Raw genomic sequence first — 20,435 nt, 5'->3', positions numbered from 1 at the left:
GACAAGGGCACGTCTTGCTCCTCCCCTCAGTATGATGGAGGATCAAGATTCTATGTCATCTACAAGCAACATGGGTACCGGTGTGAAACCAGAGAATGGGGTCTGACTCTTCCATGCAGCAAAGACAGATGATTGATGGGGAAAATCAGAAAGCCTTGGTTTTGCTGCTTGCAATCTCTCGTACAAACCTTATTTTTTGTGATTCCAGCTTTTTACGATTTCATAGAAAGACCTCAAAATTCCTCTTTTCTTAGTATTAATTTAGAATATTACCAAAGTGTTCACAGAGCTTAGAGACTTGCTGGTTTTATATAGCTACAAGTAAAGGTTTCTTGGAATCCTTCCTGAAGGAACAGAGGGTATCATATGAAACATTAGCTTATTTGGTGAATGTTTTTAACACCCAGAAGGTGAACTCACAGGCTTTCCTGCAGGTCGGCAATCTCTTACCTTAAACTACGTGACCACGCTGCTTCAATGCGTTTGCAGATTTCTTCCTCTCTCTGTCGTGCGCACGTTGCCACTATCCATATAAAGCAGTTTAAATATATATTAATTATTTAATTTGTTAAAAACCAAGTTACTTCTGGAGAAAAGTTATTGCTCTTAAATCCCCATCATTTACAATCTGTTTAATGATTCCATTTTGAAAGAGGGCAAAGACTTAATATAGCGATTCTGATTATTATAGTTATTAGCAACTATAAGAGAAATCTGCTTCAGGCTGCAGTGATTGCAGGTTCCTGGATACCTATCGCTGTTCATCAGGAACGTTTTTTTCCTACCTGTGGGAAAATAAGCCACAAAGGCAGTAAATCCCCTTTCGTTTTCCAACTCTCTTCAGAAATCTTGCTGATAGGAATTGCACATTTAAGCAATGTTCAGTAAATACTTTTAAAAATCCATCACTGTCTTTTCTTAAAAAAAGATTTTGAAGTTACTCACTTGTGCCTATTTTCAGATTAAGAACAAATTATTTGTGGAAACCAGGTTGAGCCCAAGTTCCTCATCACAGGGTGAAAATTGGATTTTGTAAATCTTCCAAGCCCAGGTTTCTTACTGCATGCGGCTGTGCAAATTCGCAAATGTTTCCTTCTCTAGTCAGGACCCGGTGGAAGGAGCCAGTTTGGACTGCCACCTCGATAGCTAGCATTTGTGGACACTTCAATGCAGGACGCTACTGAGATATTTGAACCTTTTCATATATTTTAATGTGGACATCAGATGCCGGGTAGAGAAAGTATGTGGGCCAGTCAGTTCTGATTCAATGTCATGCTAACAGTATATCAGCAGCCTTCCTATTCTGACCATTCTCGGTGAACTTCACAGTGTCACTAGAACTGGTCTTTCCATATGTGTTGAATATGAGTTCAGTGCTCTTCCTGGGAAGGAAGATAATGTAGGGCCAAGGCCTGAATTTTCTAAGATGTCATTAGTTCCCACTGTAGCTTTCTCTGAACGAATCAATGAAAGACAGCACCTTGCTGTTCCTATAAGGACTGGACTTGTGTTTGTTTTCAGTCCATCTTTTGGAACCAAGGAAGGAGTGAGGGCTGGTCATGCTCAGGTTCGCACCCACAGCTGGAATGGATGGGGTTCTCCTGGTTGCCACGGCAACGCTGCCCTGGTGTGGTGGTACTTGCCCACATTTGCAGAGCTTTCCTCCCCATCTGTGGTGGTTGACCAAAACTGCAGAGGAGTTGTTGGGTTAGGAGTTCTTTCGCTTTCTTTACAATTAGCTCCTTATCACATCCTTGGGAGGTCAAATGGGCAGGAAAAATTAAGTGACAACAGGAGACGAGCTTTATGACTCAGATCAAGTTGAATTTATATTTGCTGTTAGCAATAGATACAGGTTGTTTTAATTAGGATCTTAGAGGCAGGTGACAAATTAGTTTACCTTTTAAATGGCACTCATCAAACATGGGACAGGATGTGCGTGTTTTAAGTAATGCCTCATTGCTTTTTCAAGTTTAAAGTTTAGACAAGTCCTCATTCTGTAAACTGGGGACAGAAACAACTTTTCCTCTATAAGGTTGTGAAAATTAAATGAGCTAATACATGTCATGTGCTTAGAACAGTGCCTAGAATATAACAACAGCTCAGTAAATGTTCAATGTTATATTAGCTTTACTTTTGCATGACAGTGTGGTGGCTTTTTAATGCTAATGGTGGTTCCTTGAGCAAATATTAACCACACCGACCAGTCTCCAGGTATTTTTCTAAATCTTCCTCAAAGACTTTATCAGCTAGTGGGGAGACCAAAGTAGAAACAAGTAGTTGCTTGAAGTAGCAGCATGCCCAACATATTCTGGGAAACCTCGAGGCTTGAGCGCTCCAGCCCGTGCGGGCCAACGAGAAAAAGTCCCTAGATGAGGCATTGAGCTGAAGCTCACGCGTACAGGGGCAGGGGCAGGGGGTTAATCTCACTTAGAAGAGTGTCTCGATTTTGGTATTTGAACAGACAGGATGTTCTGTGTCTTGGGTGCATCCAATATTGTAGATTGCCCGAGGTCTGCCCTCAATCACAGTAGGTCTCCTCTACCTAAGGCACACTGCTTTCTATTCTCCATGGTTGTCAGAGGGTTTTTGGTAATAATTTTGTAACAAAAACTTGATTATATTCATCAAGTATTTGGAGAGTGATGGTTCTGAAAGTCACGAGAATCAAGGCATCTTAAATCCCTGCCCACCCTATGGACACAACTATTTATTTCTCATTAGTCTGCCAAAGTCAAGTAAATCCCAAAACAAGGCAAACTCAATGCGTTCTAATCCAGTAGTTACTCTAATGACTCATGGCCTGGTTATTTTTCTCCTCTCTGTTACTCAGGTAATGCACCCACTTTTATGTAGCTTCAGAAGAAGCAGCTCTTCTAATTTCTGCAGAAGGGCTTTGACTTAGAGACATCAGCTGATTTAACCTTGAAGTGACCGTCTCTTCATCTTGCAAGTGTCCTTTAATAGCCTGGTCACTCCCCAAGCTCTTTAGATTTTTCTGATGCAGTGGGTGCAAGAAGTGAAAAGCCCTTTGTATGAGATCCTGTATCAAGTTTACTAACTTTAAGATGTGAGCTTTTGGTTTTTCTTTCTCGATGACGTTTTAGAAACGCACACAGAGTCGTACATTTGTTCAGAGTCTCTTTCTTTCTTATGTTAAGTTCTGAACACACAGTATGATTCAACATTGGCGTTGTTTCCAGAGTAGGGTTTCTCAACTTGAGCAGTGTTGACATTCAAGGCTGGACGATTCTTTGTTGTGGGGTCTGTCTTGTGCATTGGAGGAGTATCAACAGCATCCCTGGTCTCTCCGTACTAGCTACCGATGGTACCACTTCAACCCCCATCCACACACATACACACACACACCCATTATGACCCCAGACATCTCCAGATGTCCCCTAGAAGGCACAGCCGCCTGGTTGAGAACCACTGCTCTAGTGAAAAACAGTTTGGTAGAGAAATCCCTAAAGTGGAATTAGCTGAACTGTGACCAACGCCAGAGTGACAAGGGAAGGTTCAGAGTTGGAAGTCAGTATACACGGGGGCCAGGCCTTACCAAGCAGGTGAAAGGAAGACATTCAGAGAGAGGAGGTCTAATGCTTTGGCCTCCAATGAGCCTTGTGCAGTCCATGCCACCCTCCTGGTGGATTTACTCTCCTACTACCCTTAGAGTGACCTTGGGGGGTGGCGAAGGACAGCCTCGGGGGATGTCAGATAGGAGAACGCAGGGATCATGCAGTGTAGCAGTCAGTAAGGGAGGTGTCCAGGTAGCTCTATGTCAGAGAAGGCACATTGAGACCTGACAGATGTGTTCGACTTTGGAGCCTTCGGCCTAGAAAACTTCCATGTTATTTCCAAATCCTGTATCGTCCCTGCTTCCAACCGTGTAGTGTTCCCTTTGTGGGCCTACAGAGCCAGGAGAAGGCTCCCTTTCTGAATATAAGAGTGGTAGCCAACATTTATGGAACTTGGAGCTCACTGACATGAAAGGACCCGGAGGTGGATGTTAGTACGACTTACAGATGAAGACATTGAGGCACAGAGAGGCTAAGAGACTTGTCCAGGTTTCCACAGCAGGTAGGCAAAGGTCATGATTGTGAACCCGGACAGCTTGAACCCAGACACCCCACTGGGAAGCCATCCTTGCCCTTGTGTGGACACTTCACTGACCCCAGAGCCCCCGCATTCCACAGACAAATTCGAAGCGTGGAAAATTCTTTGGAGGGGAAAACAAGACTTGGCTGTTCTGAGGAAGTTATTTAACATTGTTGTGAATATTTTTGATTAATAAAAAGAGAAGAAATGCTGGACCCTGGGCTATTTTCTGTTGACCATAGCGCATGGCAGTTGTGAGGGGGCTTCACCGAACTGGATTTTTTTTCTGATGGATAATTCAGGTGTGATTTATCGAGGCAAATATTTTGGGACCTAAATGACCATTTCTTTCCTCCCACCTCAACCTCTTCTCTCCTCACCACTCCCAGCCCTATCTTATTCCTCAAGTATTGTTTATCTTCTCAGAAGAGTCAGGTGTTTCAGATGAAGCCAGGATGAATTCTTCCCAGCAGGGAAGTGGTTTTGAATAAGTAAATTTCAGCCAGTGACCCCTGCTGATAAGGCTCTAGACCAAATGGGGGCAAAAGGAATTAGAAGCCAAGTCACAAAACAGTAAGTAAAAATTCTGATTAACAAGAATTTCACAACAGACGTAGACTGATGGCTATTTTATTAAAGCAATATGGAACCCACCTAGAGACCACTCTGTTCTGGTAATGTGGGAAATCGTTTGAAATCATTTTTCTCTTGTGATTTCCGTGTTAAGCCATTCACAGTCAGATCTCTTTTTTAAAAAGTGAATACAGTTCCTTGCTATTTTGTATTCTTTTAAAGTCTTGGCCTTAAACTCGGTATTAGTATTTCTGGCAAGTGGTTACTACTGAGGGGCACACTTCAGATTTAGGGGAAAAGTCAGTGTTTTCATTTGTGTTGAGTTGGGAGAGGAAGTGGTCAACTGGACATTGCTTGTAAATAAAGTGAGCAACTGACCTTTTTCTCTTGATAGAAGTATCATGTACCTTGGTGATGATAACGGATACAATAGCCATACAGTGTCTCAGTCTCTACATGATTAGAGTGGAGAGAAGTTTTGTTTAAAATTTCAAGTTGTTCAAATGGTATATGTCTCCACATATGTCCTTTTACTGCAGGTAAACTCAGTTGGCGTGTATGCGTGTGTGTGTGTGTGTGTGTGTACGCACCCATTTGTCCTATGTTGCGCTGTTGGTTTGAACCACAAAATAGGAAAGAATGTAAATATTTTCCAACGCTTACAGGCAGTCAGCCACCCTCAGGGATGGACAAAAGTTTGTTAGTTTTTTCTTTTATCTTTCCATCAGCTTACACTTTGGCCTGTTTCCAGTGAAGGCCTAGGTCAAGGGCAGCCCCCACCTGGTACCGCCAGCGTGGACGTGGCTGGTAGAGGTCTGAAAATAAATGACCATTTCTTTGGAACTAAATTAGTGTCTCTTACAAGAAAAATTAATTTAGTGGAACTCTGGATTTGTCTATTTTAAAAGAAAACTAGAGGGGAAACCATTTTGGAGTGCGTTATTCGACCTGACGAAGCGAAGGGCACTTCTACAGCTCTTCGAAAATTCCCCTACAAGATCGTGATTCCTGGAATGCTTGGAAAATGGCTGGACATGTTCAGTTTTAACCAGCAAATCTGTTCTGTTTCATCTTTTGTTTAAAATCTTGGAACTCGTAAGAGTTGCTTTTCTACTTCAGGAAGCAGTGTATAGAGCAGCGCTGTCTAGTAAAACTCTCGGTGGTGACAGAAATGTTCTGTATCTGTTCTGTATGGTAGCCACTAGCCCCATGTGGCCTTTTAGCACTTAAAATGTATCTAGTGTGACTTGAGGAACTGAATTTTAAATTTTATTTCATTTGAATTTTTAAAAATTTGAATAGCCACGTGAGGATGCGTACTGAACGGTGCAAGCGTAGAGCATAATTGCCAGTCTGATTTTAAATATTCCGTTATATTATCGCCCTACATATCTAAATTTTGATTTGGAAAATGTGACAACTATTCCTGTCTCTAAGTGAAGATTACCTCCAGGTAATCCTTTGATTCCCATCCTCAATGCATGCTAATTGTACATTTTTTATATTATAGTAACACTTTACACTTTTTTTCTAATTTTGCTGCTTTGCTTGTGAAAAGGCTCTTGCCTTCCAAACAGCTCATCATCCGAGAGCCATACATCTGGCAATGAGTAATAAGCATTACTCATTAATTTAAATAAGTAAGATTCCAACCTTGAGTTTTCTTTCAAATTGTTTTCAATTTAATAAAACCAAACTTCACCTAAAAAAAAAAAAAAGATAGGTGGTTATGAAAATGCAGCCTGGAAATTAGCTTCTTAGATTGCATTTTCCTTTGCCTTTTCTAATAAGTGAACTGTGTGCATTTTCTGGTTAATTGGAGTTGTTACTGATTGAGGTTGAGCTCTTCAGATGATTCAGACCGAATGTAATTAAGCATAGGAGAGAAAAATGTACATTATAGCTAGCTGAAGCCCAAAAGTAAAATTAGATAATTAACTAATTTTAAGTCAGCAATAGTTCAGGTATTATTTGAATCAAAAGAGAACCCATTTAATTTGGAAAGTCACCACAAGCCACCTCTCTTTAAGGGTTTAGGGCTTAGACATTGAGTTTTCTCTTTGACCTGCCTGCTCGTTGAATGCAGTTAATCTTTGATAGAATTTCAGCAGGAGCTGCCTCGATGGTCATTTCTATTTTATTTTATTTTTGTTGTTTCTAATTCTTATCCCTTAACTTTATAAGGCTCATATCTTCTTTGCTGTTTGATTGTATTGTTCGTTTTTGTTCCTGCTAAAGCCAGTTGCCCCTTTCCCTTCACCTTTCTTTGGTCCAAATATTGCTCCAAAAAATCAAGTACATATGAACTGATTTGTGCTTGGAATTTACCTGCAGGGGGCCCACCAAGATCCAAAACTCACATCAAAGGGAACTGAAGGAAGGGGGTGTGTCTGGATTAAAGCGGGAGAAAGGGAAAACAAACTTTAAAAAAATTAAATTTTTCCTGATTACAGAAGTAATTTATGTTTTTTGTAGAAAAATTGGACCTTCATACAAACAGATGTATCTTCCTCCTAGTTTTTTTTCTATGCACATCTATGTATGTGTGTTTAAATTATTTACATGTTATGGTGATGTGTAATATTCACATATGGTATAGTCTTGGTCTTAAATTTTACTTTATCACATTTTCTCCACTAATAAATTTTCTTCTAGAGCATCCTTTTTATCACACAATTCCTTCAGATACATATAGGAAAATTTATGTGAGGTCCAGTTTCTCCCTCTTATACATAATGCTGTAATCAACATCTTTGAACATATCTTTCCGTGCATTTTGATGACTCTCTAGGGGTAGTTCCTATACGTGTATTTGCACCCTGGAAAAAATTATGCATATTGAAGTCTCACTAGCAAGCAGTGAATGATAGCAGAGCAGATTTCAAATGTACTAGTGACATGGGAGTGGTTATGGTGAGATGGGAGTTTCCTTGAGGTGGTCTACTCAACTTCATCTGTATCTTTTCGCTTCATCTCAAAGACATAGCACAGCTTGTTAAATAATATACTTTTGCTTTTTTACGGATTTCAGAAGTCTTTATGTATAAGTTTGGGTTTATTAGTGCATTTATGATCAGTATTGCTATTTACTTCAACCGATACTTTGAGTCTTGGTCATTAGTATCTAGTGATTTTTCTTCCATATATGATTCAGAAACGTACAACATTGGGTGGCTGACTAAGCCTGAGTTTTAATTAATTAGAAATGCTCGTTTTATTCAGTTTTTATCAGCTTTGTTACACTATGTAGTGATAGCCACATACACCTACATGTATTTTGTCCATTGCAGCCATCTGCCACAGTTAGGCAATCAGGAAATAAAATAGTCTCAGAGTGACTGTTGGAACTTCCAGAATAACAATCCAAAGGTCAACACACTTTATTTTGTTAGGAAGAATATATATACATAGTAAGCTACATATCGGAAGGTGTAAATATACATTAACACAAAGAAGAAGGGATAGCCAGGAGCAGAAAGGAATGGTTAGAACGACAAAGCAATACAGGGCAATTTAAAACAGGCATAACAGCATTATTACCTCTGAATTTCCAAGACAACACAGTTCACTGATGGGTGTCCATAAGTCTCATTCTGGGCCATCAAACAGATGCTCTGTTGTGATTAATATGCCTGTCCATCGTAGAAGACTGTGATGAAGATGATTATGTTAAAACACACGTTTGGGCATTTAATACACAAGTTTCAGTTTCTTATAAAATTAACTTATGCAGTACATCTCATACCACAGTGAGTAGTCTTCAGAGTCCAAAACCTGACATTTTCCCTGTAATTCAAAAAATGATTTGAATATATATATATATATGCATATATATAATTTGAATGATTATAAAAGGAGAATTATTTTGTCCATGGCTTTCCTAAATAGAGAATCCTCTTAGATCAGAAAAATTGAAAGCAGCCCCAGTCTGACTCCGAAGTCTGTGTTCTTTCCAATATCACACACAGTCTTCGAGTAACATCATTCCTTACACCCTTGAAATGTTTCTCAGTAGGAGTAAACATAATGGCAATATTTTCGTGAGCTGTGGAAGGCAGAGTATGGTGGAGGCATATATTTTGGAGAATACACCAGGATATGTATTTCTATCTATCTTCCTATCGGATTGTTTTTTTCAGGAAAGTCATTGACAAAATAATTCTCCTTAGTCCTGGCCATAGAAGCTTTACATTGTTGGAAGAGAAAGTTTGCTGGCACATCATAAATGATAGGGGTCCTGATACTGATGTCATGACCCACTAATCAATTGTGACCCACAACTGAAAGACACTAGCATAGAAATAGAGTGTGTATCATTCATCTAGAGATAGGTGGTTCCAAGGTTGGTTAATTCAGGGACACGATGCTGCCACCAACGACCTAGGGGCTTTCTGCCTTGCCACTTGCCCCTCCTGGTCACAAGATGGCAGACACAACTCTAGGCATCACATCCTCCAACGAATAGATCCAAAGACAGGACAGCACTTTTTCCTAGCATGTATGTATACATCTTAAATTAGAGGGTAATTCTTTTCCCCAGAAGCTCCTCCTCTCCTACTAGACTTCCCTTTTGGCCTCATTCATTGTTTAAGTTCCACCACAACCAATCCCTAAATCAGTCACTAGCAAGGGAAACAGATGCCGCATTTGGTATGGATATGGTAACTGGAGGAGCGAACATGCGTTCCGTGGGACAGGGGAGGGAGCTCCTCTCTCCTGAGTTTGTGGAAGGCCCGATGCTCGGATTAATTCCAGCACAGCCGACAAGGAAGGAGTGGTGAGGAAAGGTGTTGCACACCTAGCTAACGATGTCTGCCACATTTGCCAGGGCATTTTGACTATACTTCTGTCACAGTGTTAATAGTATTAGGCCTTCTCTTATCATTATCTGTGAGCTTATTTTATCTCTTTGGTAGATTCTAGATTCCTTAAGGATGGGGACTTACCATTTTTATCAGGACATGGAATAGTGCTTTGCCCTAAAAGGTGATGAATAAATATTTACTAAATTGATTAGAATTGGCCTATGCCAATTGATTAAGAGCTTTCCTGCCTTTTTATTGACTCTGAATTCTTTAAAATCAAGTTATTTGTTTGAATATCAACACCCTCCCAGTAAAGTTATGTTTATTCATTCCAGAAAATGATTAAGGGGCCTTAATCATAAAGGTATTAGAATAAAGTTACTGTGGGTACTGTGTAATATAAACCCTAAAAAGACTGTTTACAATTCTGTTCGGGTGTAGGAGGAAAAAGGATTCAAATATAAACATAAGTGGGAAAGGAAACTTGTATTGAGTCCATTTTATGCATCTGTTAACATTTTGAAGACTGTACAGTAGAATTTATCATCTTAAAGATGATGAAGTGAAAGAAATGACTTGTATTAAAATCCCTGTGATTCTCTATTTAAAGCTCCATTTCGTAGAAGTTTTCTTAGGAAAACTACCTCAATAATTTACAATTCAGTACATCATTATACGTACCACATAATTTCATCAAAAAATCACTTTCAGTAGAATGAGATAGATCGCAAGACCAGAGTTTGGTTACTAATGTGGTGTAGTGTAAAGGCAGCGTTCCAAGTTTTAATTTGTTTTGTAATAGAAATGTTTCTCAAAATCTTATCTTTTTTTTTTTTTTTTTTGTTCATCAAATATTTCTGTAATATGCTCTGTAGTGCTTAATTGGGCTTTTTTTTAATTCAATAAAGACTTTATTTTTATTTATTTTATACATCTTTATTGGAGTATAATTGCTTTACAATGGTGTGTTAGTTTCTGCTTTATAACAAAGTGAATCATTTATACATATGTATATGTTCCCATATCTCTTCCCTCTTGCGTCTCCTTCCCTTCGACCCTCCCTATCCCACCCCTCCAGATGGTCACAAAGCACCGAGCTGATCTCCCTGTGCTATGCGGCTGCTTCCCACTAGCTATCTACCTTACGTTTGGTAGTGTATATATGTCCATGCCTCTCTCTCGCTTTGTCACAGGTTTTTCTCCTTCATCACTTTAAATATGTCCTGCCAGTCCCTTCTGGCTTGCAGAGTTTCTGCTGAAAGATCAGCTGTTAACCTTATGGGGATTCCCTTGTGTGTTATTTGTTTTTCCCTTGCTGCTTTTAATATGTTTTCTTTGTATTTAATTTTTGACAGTTTGATTAATATGTGTCTTGGCATATTTCTCCTTGGATTTATCCTAAAATCTTATCTTTTTTAATGTAAAGAATTCTTCGTGTAAACTTCCCTTCTTTTGGTTCAGGTTCAGTGACTATACGTGTTCATAATTTTTCACGTTATCAACTATTACAACTACAGTATAAACTTCTGTTTTTTAAAAGATTTGAGATGGTGTAATTTTAATTTTCTCCACAAAGAAATATAGTCCTCATTTGCATGCAGAATTGTCAACTTGTAGGTGTAAATGAGCAGCTCCTGTCTTATTCAAGAAGAGCCATTTATTACATCTTCTTTCAAGTGACATGAAATTTTAAGTTTAATTCAACACAAAGACATGAATGGTCTTTCAAACATTTTATTGTTTGCTAAAGGTACTTTTCAGTTACAGAATTTGCTAAGTGATGGTAGGAACAAATCGTTCCTTGTGTTCTTGTGTCATTCTGAAAGCAACTGGAATACCTGTTCTCATTTTCTGATCTTTCAATCCTGGGGGAAAAAAAAGCAAAAAGAGCAAGTAAAACAATTGACAAATATTCCTAGTGAGTATCAGGTACAGTCACACATACGGCTTCAGTTTTGCCAAAACAATATTACAGCCATTGAAGTTGAACTCTATAATTTTCAAACTTGCTTTGTTATGTCACTGTCTTTAGATACGAGGTGTCCAGGATGGAGGCCCCTGCCTTCAGAACGCTTAAAACTATTATTCAATAATAAAATAACAGTTGCTGCTTTTTGTTGAGTACTTTCTGCATGCCTGGCGCTGAACTCATCACTTTATTTTATTTTCCATAAGACAACTCTAAGAAGCTATCACTATTTATATTCTAATTTTATTTTATTATTCTTTTTAACATCTTTATTGGCGTATAATTGCTTTACAATGGTGTGTTAGCTTCTGCTTTATAACAAAGTGAATCAGTTATACATATACATATATCCCCATGTCTCCTCCCTCTTGCGTCTCCCTCCCTCCCACCCTCCCTATCCCACCCCTCTAGGTGGACACAGAGCACCGAGCTGATCTCCCTTGTGCTATGCGGCTGCTTCCCACTAGCTCTCTATTTTACGTTTGGTAGTGTATATATGTCCACGCCTCTCTCTCACTTCGTCCCAGCTTACCCTTCCCCCTCCCCGTGTCCTCAAGTCCATTCTCTACGTCTGCGTCTTTATTCCTGTCCTGCCCCTGGTTCTTCAGAACCTTTATTTTTTTTTTAGATTCCATATATATGTGTTAGCATACGATATTTGTTTTTCTCTTTCTGACTTACTTCACTCTGTATGACAGACTCTAGGTCCATCCACCTCACTACAAATACCTCAATTTCATTTCTTTTTATGGCTGAGTAATATTCCATTGTGTATATGTGCCACATCTTCTTTATCCATTCATCTGTCGATGGACACTTAGGTTGCTTCCATGTCCTGGCTATTGTAAATAGTGCTGCAATGAACATTGTGGTACATGTCTCTTTTTGAATTTTGGTTTTCTCAGGGTATATGCCCAGTAGTGGGATTGCTGGGTCGTATGGTAGTTCTATTTTTAGTTTTTTAAGGAACCTCCATGCTGTTCTCCATAGTGGCTGTGTCAATTTACATTCCCACCAACAGTGCAAGAGGGTTCCCTTTTCTCCACACCCTCTCCAGCATTTATTATTATACTCTAATTTTACATGGGAATTTTAAAGAGTTCAAACTACCTACCCGAAGTCACCTTTCCATAAATAGCTCTGGCAATGTTTATAAAGTTCATGGCCTTAACTACTAATAAAGAGATAAATAAATGCATTTTCTGTACAAACAGGGAACATGTGCCTTAGAGTAGAATAATCCACTATTGGCACCAGCTTATTTGGGATACAGTCAATTTTCAAATATGCTCTGTATTCTCCACAAATATGCCCATAATTTTGAAGCCATATATAACATATAATTTTATTGGAAAACTATGGTATCTGTTCTTAGAGGCTTGAAAATTATCTGATTTAGTTGCTTTCTCTCATTTTAAAGAAGGGAAAACACCCATAAATTTGAAGTGACTTGTGCAATACCATCTCCTGTTTGGGTGCAAAGCCGGAACAGGAGCCCAGATATCCTGGCTTCCCATCCAGGTCATTTCTCCCTCACTCCTCACTTTCTCAGTAGAAGATCATCGATAGCATTTATAACTTGGAATTACATTTGAATTCATACATGCAGTAGAATTATATAATCTCATATACACACAAGTAAGGATTTATATATACGGATAAGGGTCACTTATTTTATTGACTATTTCCCACTCATTTGCAAGAGCTTTCTGTAATGAAAGGATATTTTGTGCTTAATTGTGAAGACTTCTTGCTAAAAGCTTAATCTGTAGAATCCCAGCACTGAAAAAGGAATCTAGCAATGTGTCTAGCTTAGCCTCCTCCAGGTTGGATTAAAAACCACTTCAGACAAGTAATTTTCTTTTAGGTTCTTAAAGAGATTTCCCACCTACCCGTTCAAATATTTGCATCCCCTCACTGTCAAAAATTACCCTTTTTAAAAATCTTCAGTGCAATTCTAGCCTATTCTTGATGGTCAAACCTTTGAAAGATAAGGAGAACTAATATTCCCTTATAGTGTTGTCCTTAAAATTAACAGGTTTCAATAATATATATTCTGGTAGGAATTCAAAGTAATTATAGAATTTAAACCCACCGTGAAAGCTACGGTCTTAATTACTAAGCCATGTAGATAAACGCATTTATAATAGAAACTTACAGTACAGGCTTGGACTCACAGAGTCATCAGACTGTTGCTACTGAAACTCCAGGCCTTGGATTGTGTGGGAATTGAGAACTCTGGGGGCTAGTCTCGCTTTACCGTTTTCGTAGGTGTTGCAGCGACTTCAGGGTGTACTCACCGCTTCCTCCCGCTTGGTCTTGTCTGTTGCGGGCCAAGCCTCCAGAGGCAGGTCAGGAAGCATGGGGGGCAGGGGCTGCATGGGGAACATCGGAGGCAGAGGCGGCTGGGGCAGCAGGGGCGGGTGAGGCTGTGGCTGGACGGGCTGCTGGGCGGGCACAGGGAGGTGTGGCTGGTGGGGTTGGCTTGGAGTCATGGAGTGCTGGCCAGGAATTGGCATCATGGTTTGCTGGGGGCCCACGGGCTGCTGGGCTGGCACCATGGGGAAGTGGTGATGAGGCTGCAGGGCAGCCTGCTGGGATACCACGGGAATGATTTGGTGACGCAGCCAGCCACCCATGGGTTCGTAACCGTAGGACGGGTACTGGTGAGAAACAAAGAATCAGGTTTACCATCAGCTCCATTGACATCTGTCACCTACAAATTGTCACTTGCCATCTGCTTCTACAAGGATTAAATTATGAGCCACTGCAGCTTCTGACCTTCAACACCCCCTGCAAGAAGTTCAGGGTGGAGATCAGGAATGAGCCACTCTGTGCTCTGGGAAAAACTGGCAGAACAGGTTTTCAGATGGTTAGCTCTTTTCAGGAGACGATTTTATGAGCCCAGTTCTTCAATCTCCTCACATCTAGAAAAGCACTGAAATCCTTCATGTCTGCTCCTCATGACTTGCAGCAACCTTCTGCAAAAACTGTGCTCGATTGCATGTACTCCTCTTCACCAAAATCACATATATACTGACCTTCCCCACTACTTCTTTGGAGCAGTTTCTCAGAGCCCTTTGAAATGTGTCTCCTGGGCTATAGTTCTCACCTTGTCCCAAATAAAAATTAACTCACAACACTCATGTTCTGCATTTTTTTTTCAGTCAGCACTTCCAGCTGGAGAAGTAGCAGTGTTTTCTTGGTCATTGTGACAATATTAACACTTATTCATGTTTCCCTGTGCAAGAATTTCTAACTGTGTACATAGATATGACAGTTTACAAACTAGATTTCCCATTAGTGTCTATATGTGGCATAGATATGTTACCTCACTTAAAAGGGAATTGAAATGCATGCTTGATATTTTAAGGGAATAAAGAACAACAAAAATAATCTACGTACCGGGTGTCTTATTACGTTCTGGTACCACTTCAGAGGGGTAAGCACCTTAGGAGAAAGAGACATTAGAATACATTTGTTTTGATTTAGTGACGTGAAACATACACTCACTGACGCAGTCCCGTCAATACGGACAACCTGAAAATACGCTCTATGGAGGAAAGAATAAGGTAAACGTTTGTCAGGTGCTCCCTATGTGTGAGGCTCTACCTTACATCCATGACACACATTTTTCATGTTTTCCCACATACTCTGAGGCAAGTATCTTCACCCTCACTTTCACAGACAAGGTCACGGAGAGTTAAAGAGGTACATGAGCTCGACAGAGGTTACAAAAGTAGTAAGTCTGTTTAATTCCCTGGCCCCTGCTGTTCTTTGCAAGAGAAAAACAAAATGGAAAATTAATGTCATATAACATTAATTATATACTGTTTTGATTTGATGTCACAATGAAACAGATAAAGGAGGCAGAAACACTGTCCCTCATCCTAGAAACACAGGTTTTCAGGTCAAATATGTCAACCTTTTAAGGTTTAACAGAAAATCTTGCCTCAAATATTTTTTTGACACTTTTCCTCACTTTGTATGAGTAAACAAACTCATGGATTGTCATTGAACGTATGAAAGAAGGAAGAGTTTCCTTCCTTTCTAAACATTATGTATTCAGTTCACGTCAGGCCCGGGGACTCCTTCGTGTACAACATTTGATATCAATACAACGAACAATTCTTAACCTTGTTCAAGTTATACTTAAGAAAGCACCTTTTATATTGCTGAATTACTTTGCTCCCCAAATAACATTTTGAAGTGTGGGTATTATTCTTATTTCCCTTTTCCAGATGAGGAAACTAAAGTTCCAGAGAGAGAAAATGATTTGCCCAAGGTCACATGCTTAGTATGGGGTTGAGGAGAGCCTCACACCCGATTTCTAGAAATCTCATGCTTTCCATTGCTCTACAGAATGTCTCACAGACCGCTCGGTCGCTCATATTTCAGTAAAGACAAATGAAGGAGATGCATAGAGTATGAACATCTTAGAAGCAGGAGTTTTCCAGCTGGAAAGGATCTTAAATAACGTCTTACCTGATTCCCCATGTTTTACAGGCTGGGGTAGAACAAAGGTGTTCAGCCACAGTTCATTTCTGCCCTACTATGCAGTCCCCCTGAGTGGTAGTTCATGATGGATAAATTTTATAGCCATGTAAGAGGAGAAACTGAGTCAGAGAGGCCAGGTAGGAGTGTTCTGGGGCAATGCAGGCTTGAGGTGACCCATCAGGGCTTAAACCAGGAAGCTGGTAGTGAGAACTGAAAAAGTGGGACTGAGAAACATCTTGAATGAAGAATCAACACGCTATGCTTTACAGAGCCCAGGGCATTGTTAACTCAAACAATGGTCAAAATTAGTAAAGAGAAAAATTACCTCATAGCTGAAGTTGATATAACCAGGGTGCCCAGGATGAGGTGGTAGCTTTTATAGGGAGGGGGAAAGGAGAAGAAAAAGAATGAGGGAGAGGGAGAGAAAGAAGGAGAGAGAGAGAGAGAGAGAGAGAGAGAGAGGAAGAGATTAAGTCAATATGCAATTTTCACATTAAGACAGACTGAAGCTACTTTTTAAAAATCTATATAGTGCAGAATATATTTGAGGTCTCCTTTTAGTTTGAACATGTACGCTGTGTAGGAGAGGAGCCCTCTTATTTTAAAAAGATCCAGAACAGCTAAATGACCTGGGGGCAGAAGCCAGCACACATTTATCCTCCAGTGATCTTCAGACACCCCTCCAGCCATGCTGTCAATGAATCCTGCTCTATCCTACTCTCTCATTTCATTTCTTGATGCAACTGTCGACTAAAAATATATTCACAATCTAAAAGTTGAGAGTTCTGTTGTACTCGGCAGAAATTTTTAGGACTTCAAGCCCAGGAGACAGCATCTCAAGTAACCCTGAGAAAACTGCTCCAAGGAGGCAAGGGGGGAGCCAGGATATATAGAAGTTTTGCAACAAAGGGCAGGTAGTCTGAACGTCGAAAGATTATTGTTAATTAACCAAAACCAGACATCTCAAGTTAAGGAATTTAGCGCTTTTCTATGTATGGGAAGATGCAAGAGTCTGGGCTCGCTGAAAAGCTTCCTTTGATAGGCACCTCAGCTATCTGGGGCCAGTATCCTGTGTTTTCATATCCTGAGTTTCCTCAGGGCTCGCCGCGGGGAGTGGCTGCAGTCTGATGGCTGCTAGATGGCAGGTATTCTTCCCTTCCTGAGTTCCCTCGGGGCTCACCAGCTCACCGTGGCGGTGGCTGCAATCCCTGAGGATTGTGACATCCTTTGTTTACTGGTATGGCAGGCAATATTCCATTTCTCAACACTCACTCCATGTTGGGAAGAATGATATGTTTCTCTTACACAATTAGAAAATACCAGCAAGAAGAGAATTGTCTCACAAACCTTCCCTTATAGATCAGGAGGTGGATAAGTGCTTAAGTACCAACGAGATTACTCATAATTGGCATGCAAAGTAGATAGCACATCAACAACAACAAAAACGACTGAGCGTGAATTATCGATGAATGTGTAAACAAGATGGGTGTGGTAAAGTGGAAACATTATAAGTCCCATGGAAAATGAAAGAGTTGATTTATGAAGTTTTGGCCGATTCTTTTCATTATTCTGTCATCTTTTTATTATTCTGTCGATGTTTCTATGGCAGAAAAATTTTAAAGCTCAAATAAAGAACAACCTGAATAATTATCTAAACCAGGACTCTCTGTCTTTTCAGAAGTGGAGGCCAAGTGATTGATGCCCGCATTGTGGAATTCTGGTTGGCCCTGGAGTGTGGGAGAGGGAGGAGGGAGAGGAGAGAGAAGCGTGCAGACCATCCCCCCCCAGGCAGCGAGTTGATTAAGGCTCTATTCTCTTGAAATGCTCGTATTTCATAAGAGGATTTATTCCTCTCATCTGAATGTGAATTATTTTAGTTTTAGTTAACTGCCTTTCCTCTGTCTTCTTGATAGAAGCCCTCAGAGAATAGGGGTGTTGAACTGAGGAGTGGAAAAGGGACTGGATTTGTAATGCAGGGGCCCTCAGGGGACTAGGAATTGCCACAATGTAGGATTTCAGGAAGGCAGAGCACAGAATCTTGGTCTTATGGGTGAGAGAGGAAGAGAGGAAGTAGATATTCAAGCTTTGCTGGCTTCTGGTTGTATCAACTGCTCTTTAGGCCACCGGAAAAGCAGATGGATCCTGCCTTGCCTGCATGTGACCTAACCTCTTCTGTGTCTGTGTTTAGAGAGAATTGGTCAGACTTTCTGGTCCTTGGTACGTTTGAATGTAAAATATAGCCATATGTATTGAGCATAGGTTGGATTCCAGACAACCACACGGAAGTCTTGTGCTTAACAGGTGCGCCCAAAAGGATGAGGCCTCTCAGAACGGGGAGGTGGGTCAAGAAAGGAATTCCTAACACAAAATCTTACCCTCTGAAGGACAACGGCAGTGGAGTTTGGAGAGCACGAAAATATTTGGATCTTGTGAGAAATTGGGTTTTAGAGAAAACTGACATTTTTGTAATATTCGCCTAAGGCTGATTAAGTACTTTCTCTGGAGGCCTTTCAAGGGTCCCTTCCAAAAGTTTCCTCCATCTAGAGATGGGTGATGTTATTTACAATCTGAGTGTCCCATCAGAATCTCCTGGTCCCACCCCAGCCGTACTGAATCAGAATCTTTGGCATCTGGGAATCCGTTTTTTTTTTAATTACAAGTTCTTCATAGTGTTTCTTAAACACAGAGACATTTGAGGATATCTGATCTTGTACTGTTTTAAACCCTAACGTTTACCAACTGTGGGGCAGACTTTTACTTCCAAGCTTGTGAAATTGGACATTGACTTATGAAGGGGGTGTTTTACTCACGGGCATAGAGAAGGCTGCTCCCAGGAGGCAGGCAAACAAAATCCAGGTCCCCATTTCTTGATGGCCCTGAAATATAAGTCAACACCCACTTTTCTTATCTCTTCTCAAGTATGGCCGTAATTAATGCTTCATAAAACCCACATGACGCATATTAGTCTGTTGCTGGTTAAAAGGATAGGACCATTCCTTGTGAGGTTACTTCATTCCTATATGGTTTCCAGTTCTGAACCCATTTTATTGTTTCTGGAATTACAGTGGTAATAAAGATGCTTTTCATTTAGGTTGAGAGCTGAACAAGTTGTAGGAACATAAATGATCTATCAGTACACGACTTTGCATGCCATTTTCCTATACCTATATAGCCTGTAGAGTCATAGAAGCTAAATGTAGCTTATAATTAATGATTAAAAGAATAGAGTTGGCTCTAAAAGTTGAGGAGATCATCAAGGTGCACAGTATCTGATACTTTTAGAACCAGGAGGCACAGAAATGTTTTTTGGTACCGTCCACCTGAGCACTGCTACTGTTAAAAACAAAGACCAATCATCTGAGGAAATAGAATAAGGAAGGAGTGGAATTTAGTTTCAGGTGTTCTGACCCGTAGGACTTCAGGCAAGACCCTCAGGTGACATATCCCTGAGCTCCAGATGTGGAGCAAAAGATGTGGTTGAAGGGAAGGGAGAGGATGGTGCTAATATTCTGTGATTATTCCATGAATTATGAATGCCTTTTATTTGAAAGATTCCATATTTAGTTAATGACATCTTCCTTTTGTTTGACACTGCACTGTAATTATTCTGCAAATAAGACCCTTGGAACATGAAGCAAAATAAGCCATCCTAAAATACATTGCTTTGTGGTGTAAATTATTGACTAAGTTTGAGAAGTATCAGAAGAAAGGCCTTAAATTTTGCACAGGAAGTGAATATCAAGTGTAATAATGCTGGCTATGAGAAGTCCACTGACATTTTTACCTCCTAAATCTGTTTTTTAAAGTTTGAATTAATGAAGGAAATCATTCAGTTGATGGTTCTATCTAATGGAATTAAATGAGATGTTTTTCCAAGAAATGGATCACAGCCTGTGAAAGATTATTTTTACCTTGATTGATAAGTAATTAAAATAAATATTTTGCTGTGAAATTTGGCCCTGAAAAGTGCTTCGGGATTCTGGACCTAAAATTTAAAGAAATATAGACAAACATTTTGCTCCATTAGAAAGTAATATAATTCATTTAAGTAATCAGAGTCTAATTGGCATCTTTTGACCATGAAATGCAGAAAAAGAATAAGTCTGATAGAAAGGATACCAAATTATGAATAAAATCCACATACCTTTGAATGCGCGCACTCAGATTAAGTTTCTGTCTGAAACTCAGGGATGCTGCTTGATCCTTTAGATTCCTTCCAACTAAGAGCTCATTATATACCATTCATGGCATCTAGAACAGCCAATCAGGTTTCTGAAAGAAAAATGTGTTGAGTGTAACTAAAAATCCCTGCATCATGACTTTTAGAAGCTGTGATCAAATGTAAGGCTGTATGTTGTGATTAGTGCATATAGAGTCTTTCATTATAGGCAATAATAGGTTTAACAGGGAAAAAATTTCATCAGGCTGTCTTTAAGTCAGCAAATTAGTTGACTGCACATGCTGATATATTCAAATTTACTGTCAATAAGTGG

At 39.9% G+C, this 20,435-nt stretch overlaps 2 protein-coding genes across 3 annotated transcripts in view; one reads left to right on the top strand and one right to left on the bottom strand.

Moving 5' to 3' along the window:
- Window positions 1–20,435, top strand: part of ARHGAP6 (Rho GTPase activating protein 6) — a 487,363-nt gene that overhangs the window by 331,186 nt on the left and 135,742 nt on the right. The gene's annotated exons all lie outside the window — the stretch shown is intronic.
- On the bottom strand, window positions 13,629–18,806 carry AMELX (amelogenin X-linked). The gene is made up of 4 exons (XM_027096557.1): window positions 18,753–18,806; window positions 16,268–16,315; window positions 14,851–14,895; window positions 13,629–14,108 (listed from the first exon to the last, which is right to left on the bottom strand). Exons 1-4 carry the CDS (start codon window positions 18,804–18,806, stop codon window positions 13,731–13,733), a joined length of 525 nt encoding a protein of 174 aa, XP_026952358.1. The 3' UTR covers window positions 13,629–13,730.

Source organism: Aethalodelphis obliquidens, unplaced genomic scaffold, assembly GCF_003676395.1.
Source record: "Aethalodelphis obliquidens isolate GAN/ISIS:26980383/991018 unplaced genomic scaffold, ASM367639v1 scaffold104, whole genome shotgun sequence".
NCBI lineage: Eukaryota > Metazoa > Chordata > Mammalia > Artiodactyla > Delphinidae > Aethalodelphis > Aethalodelphis obliquidens.
This window is presented reverse-complemented; position numbering and strand designations above follow the sequence as displayed.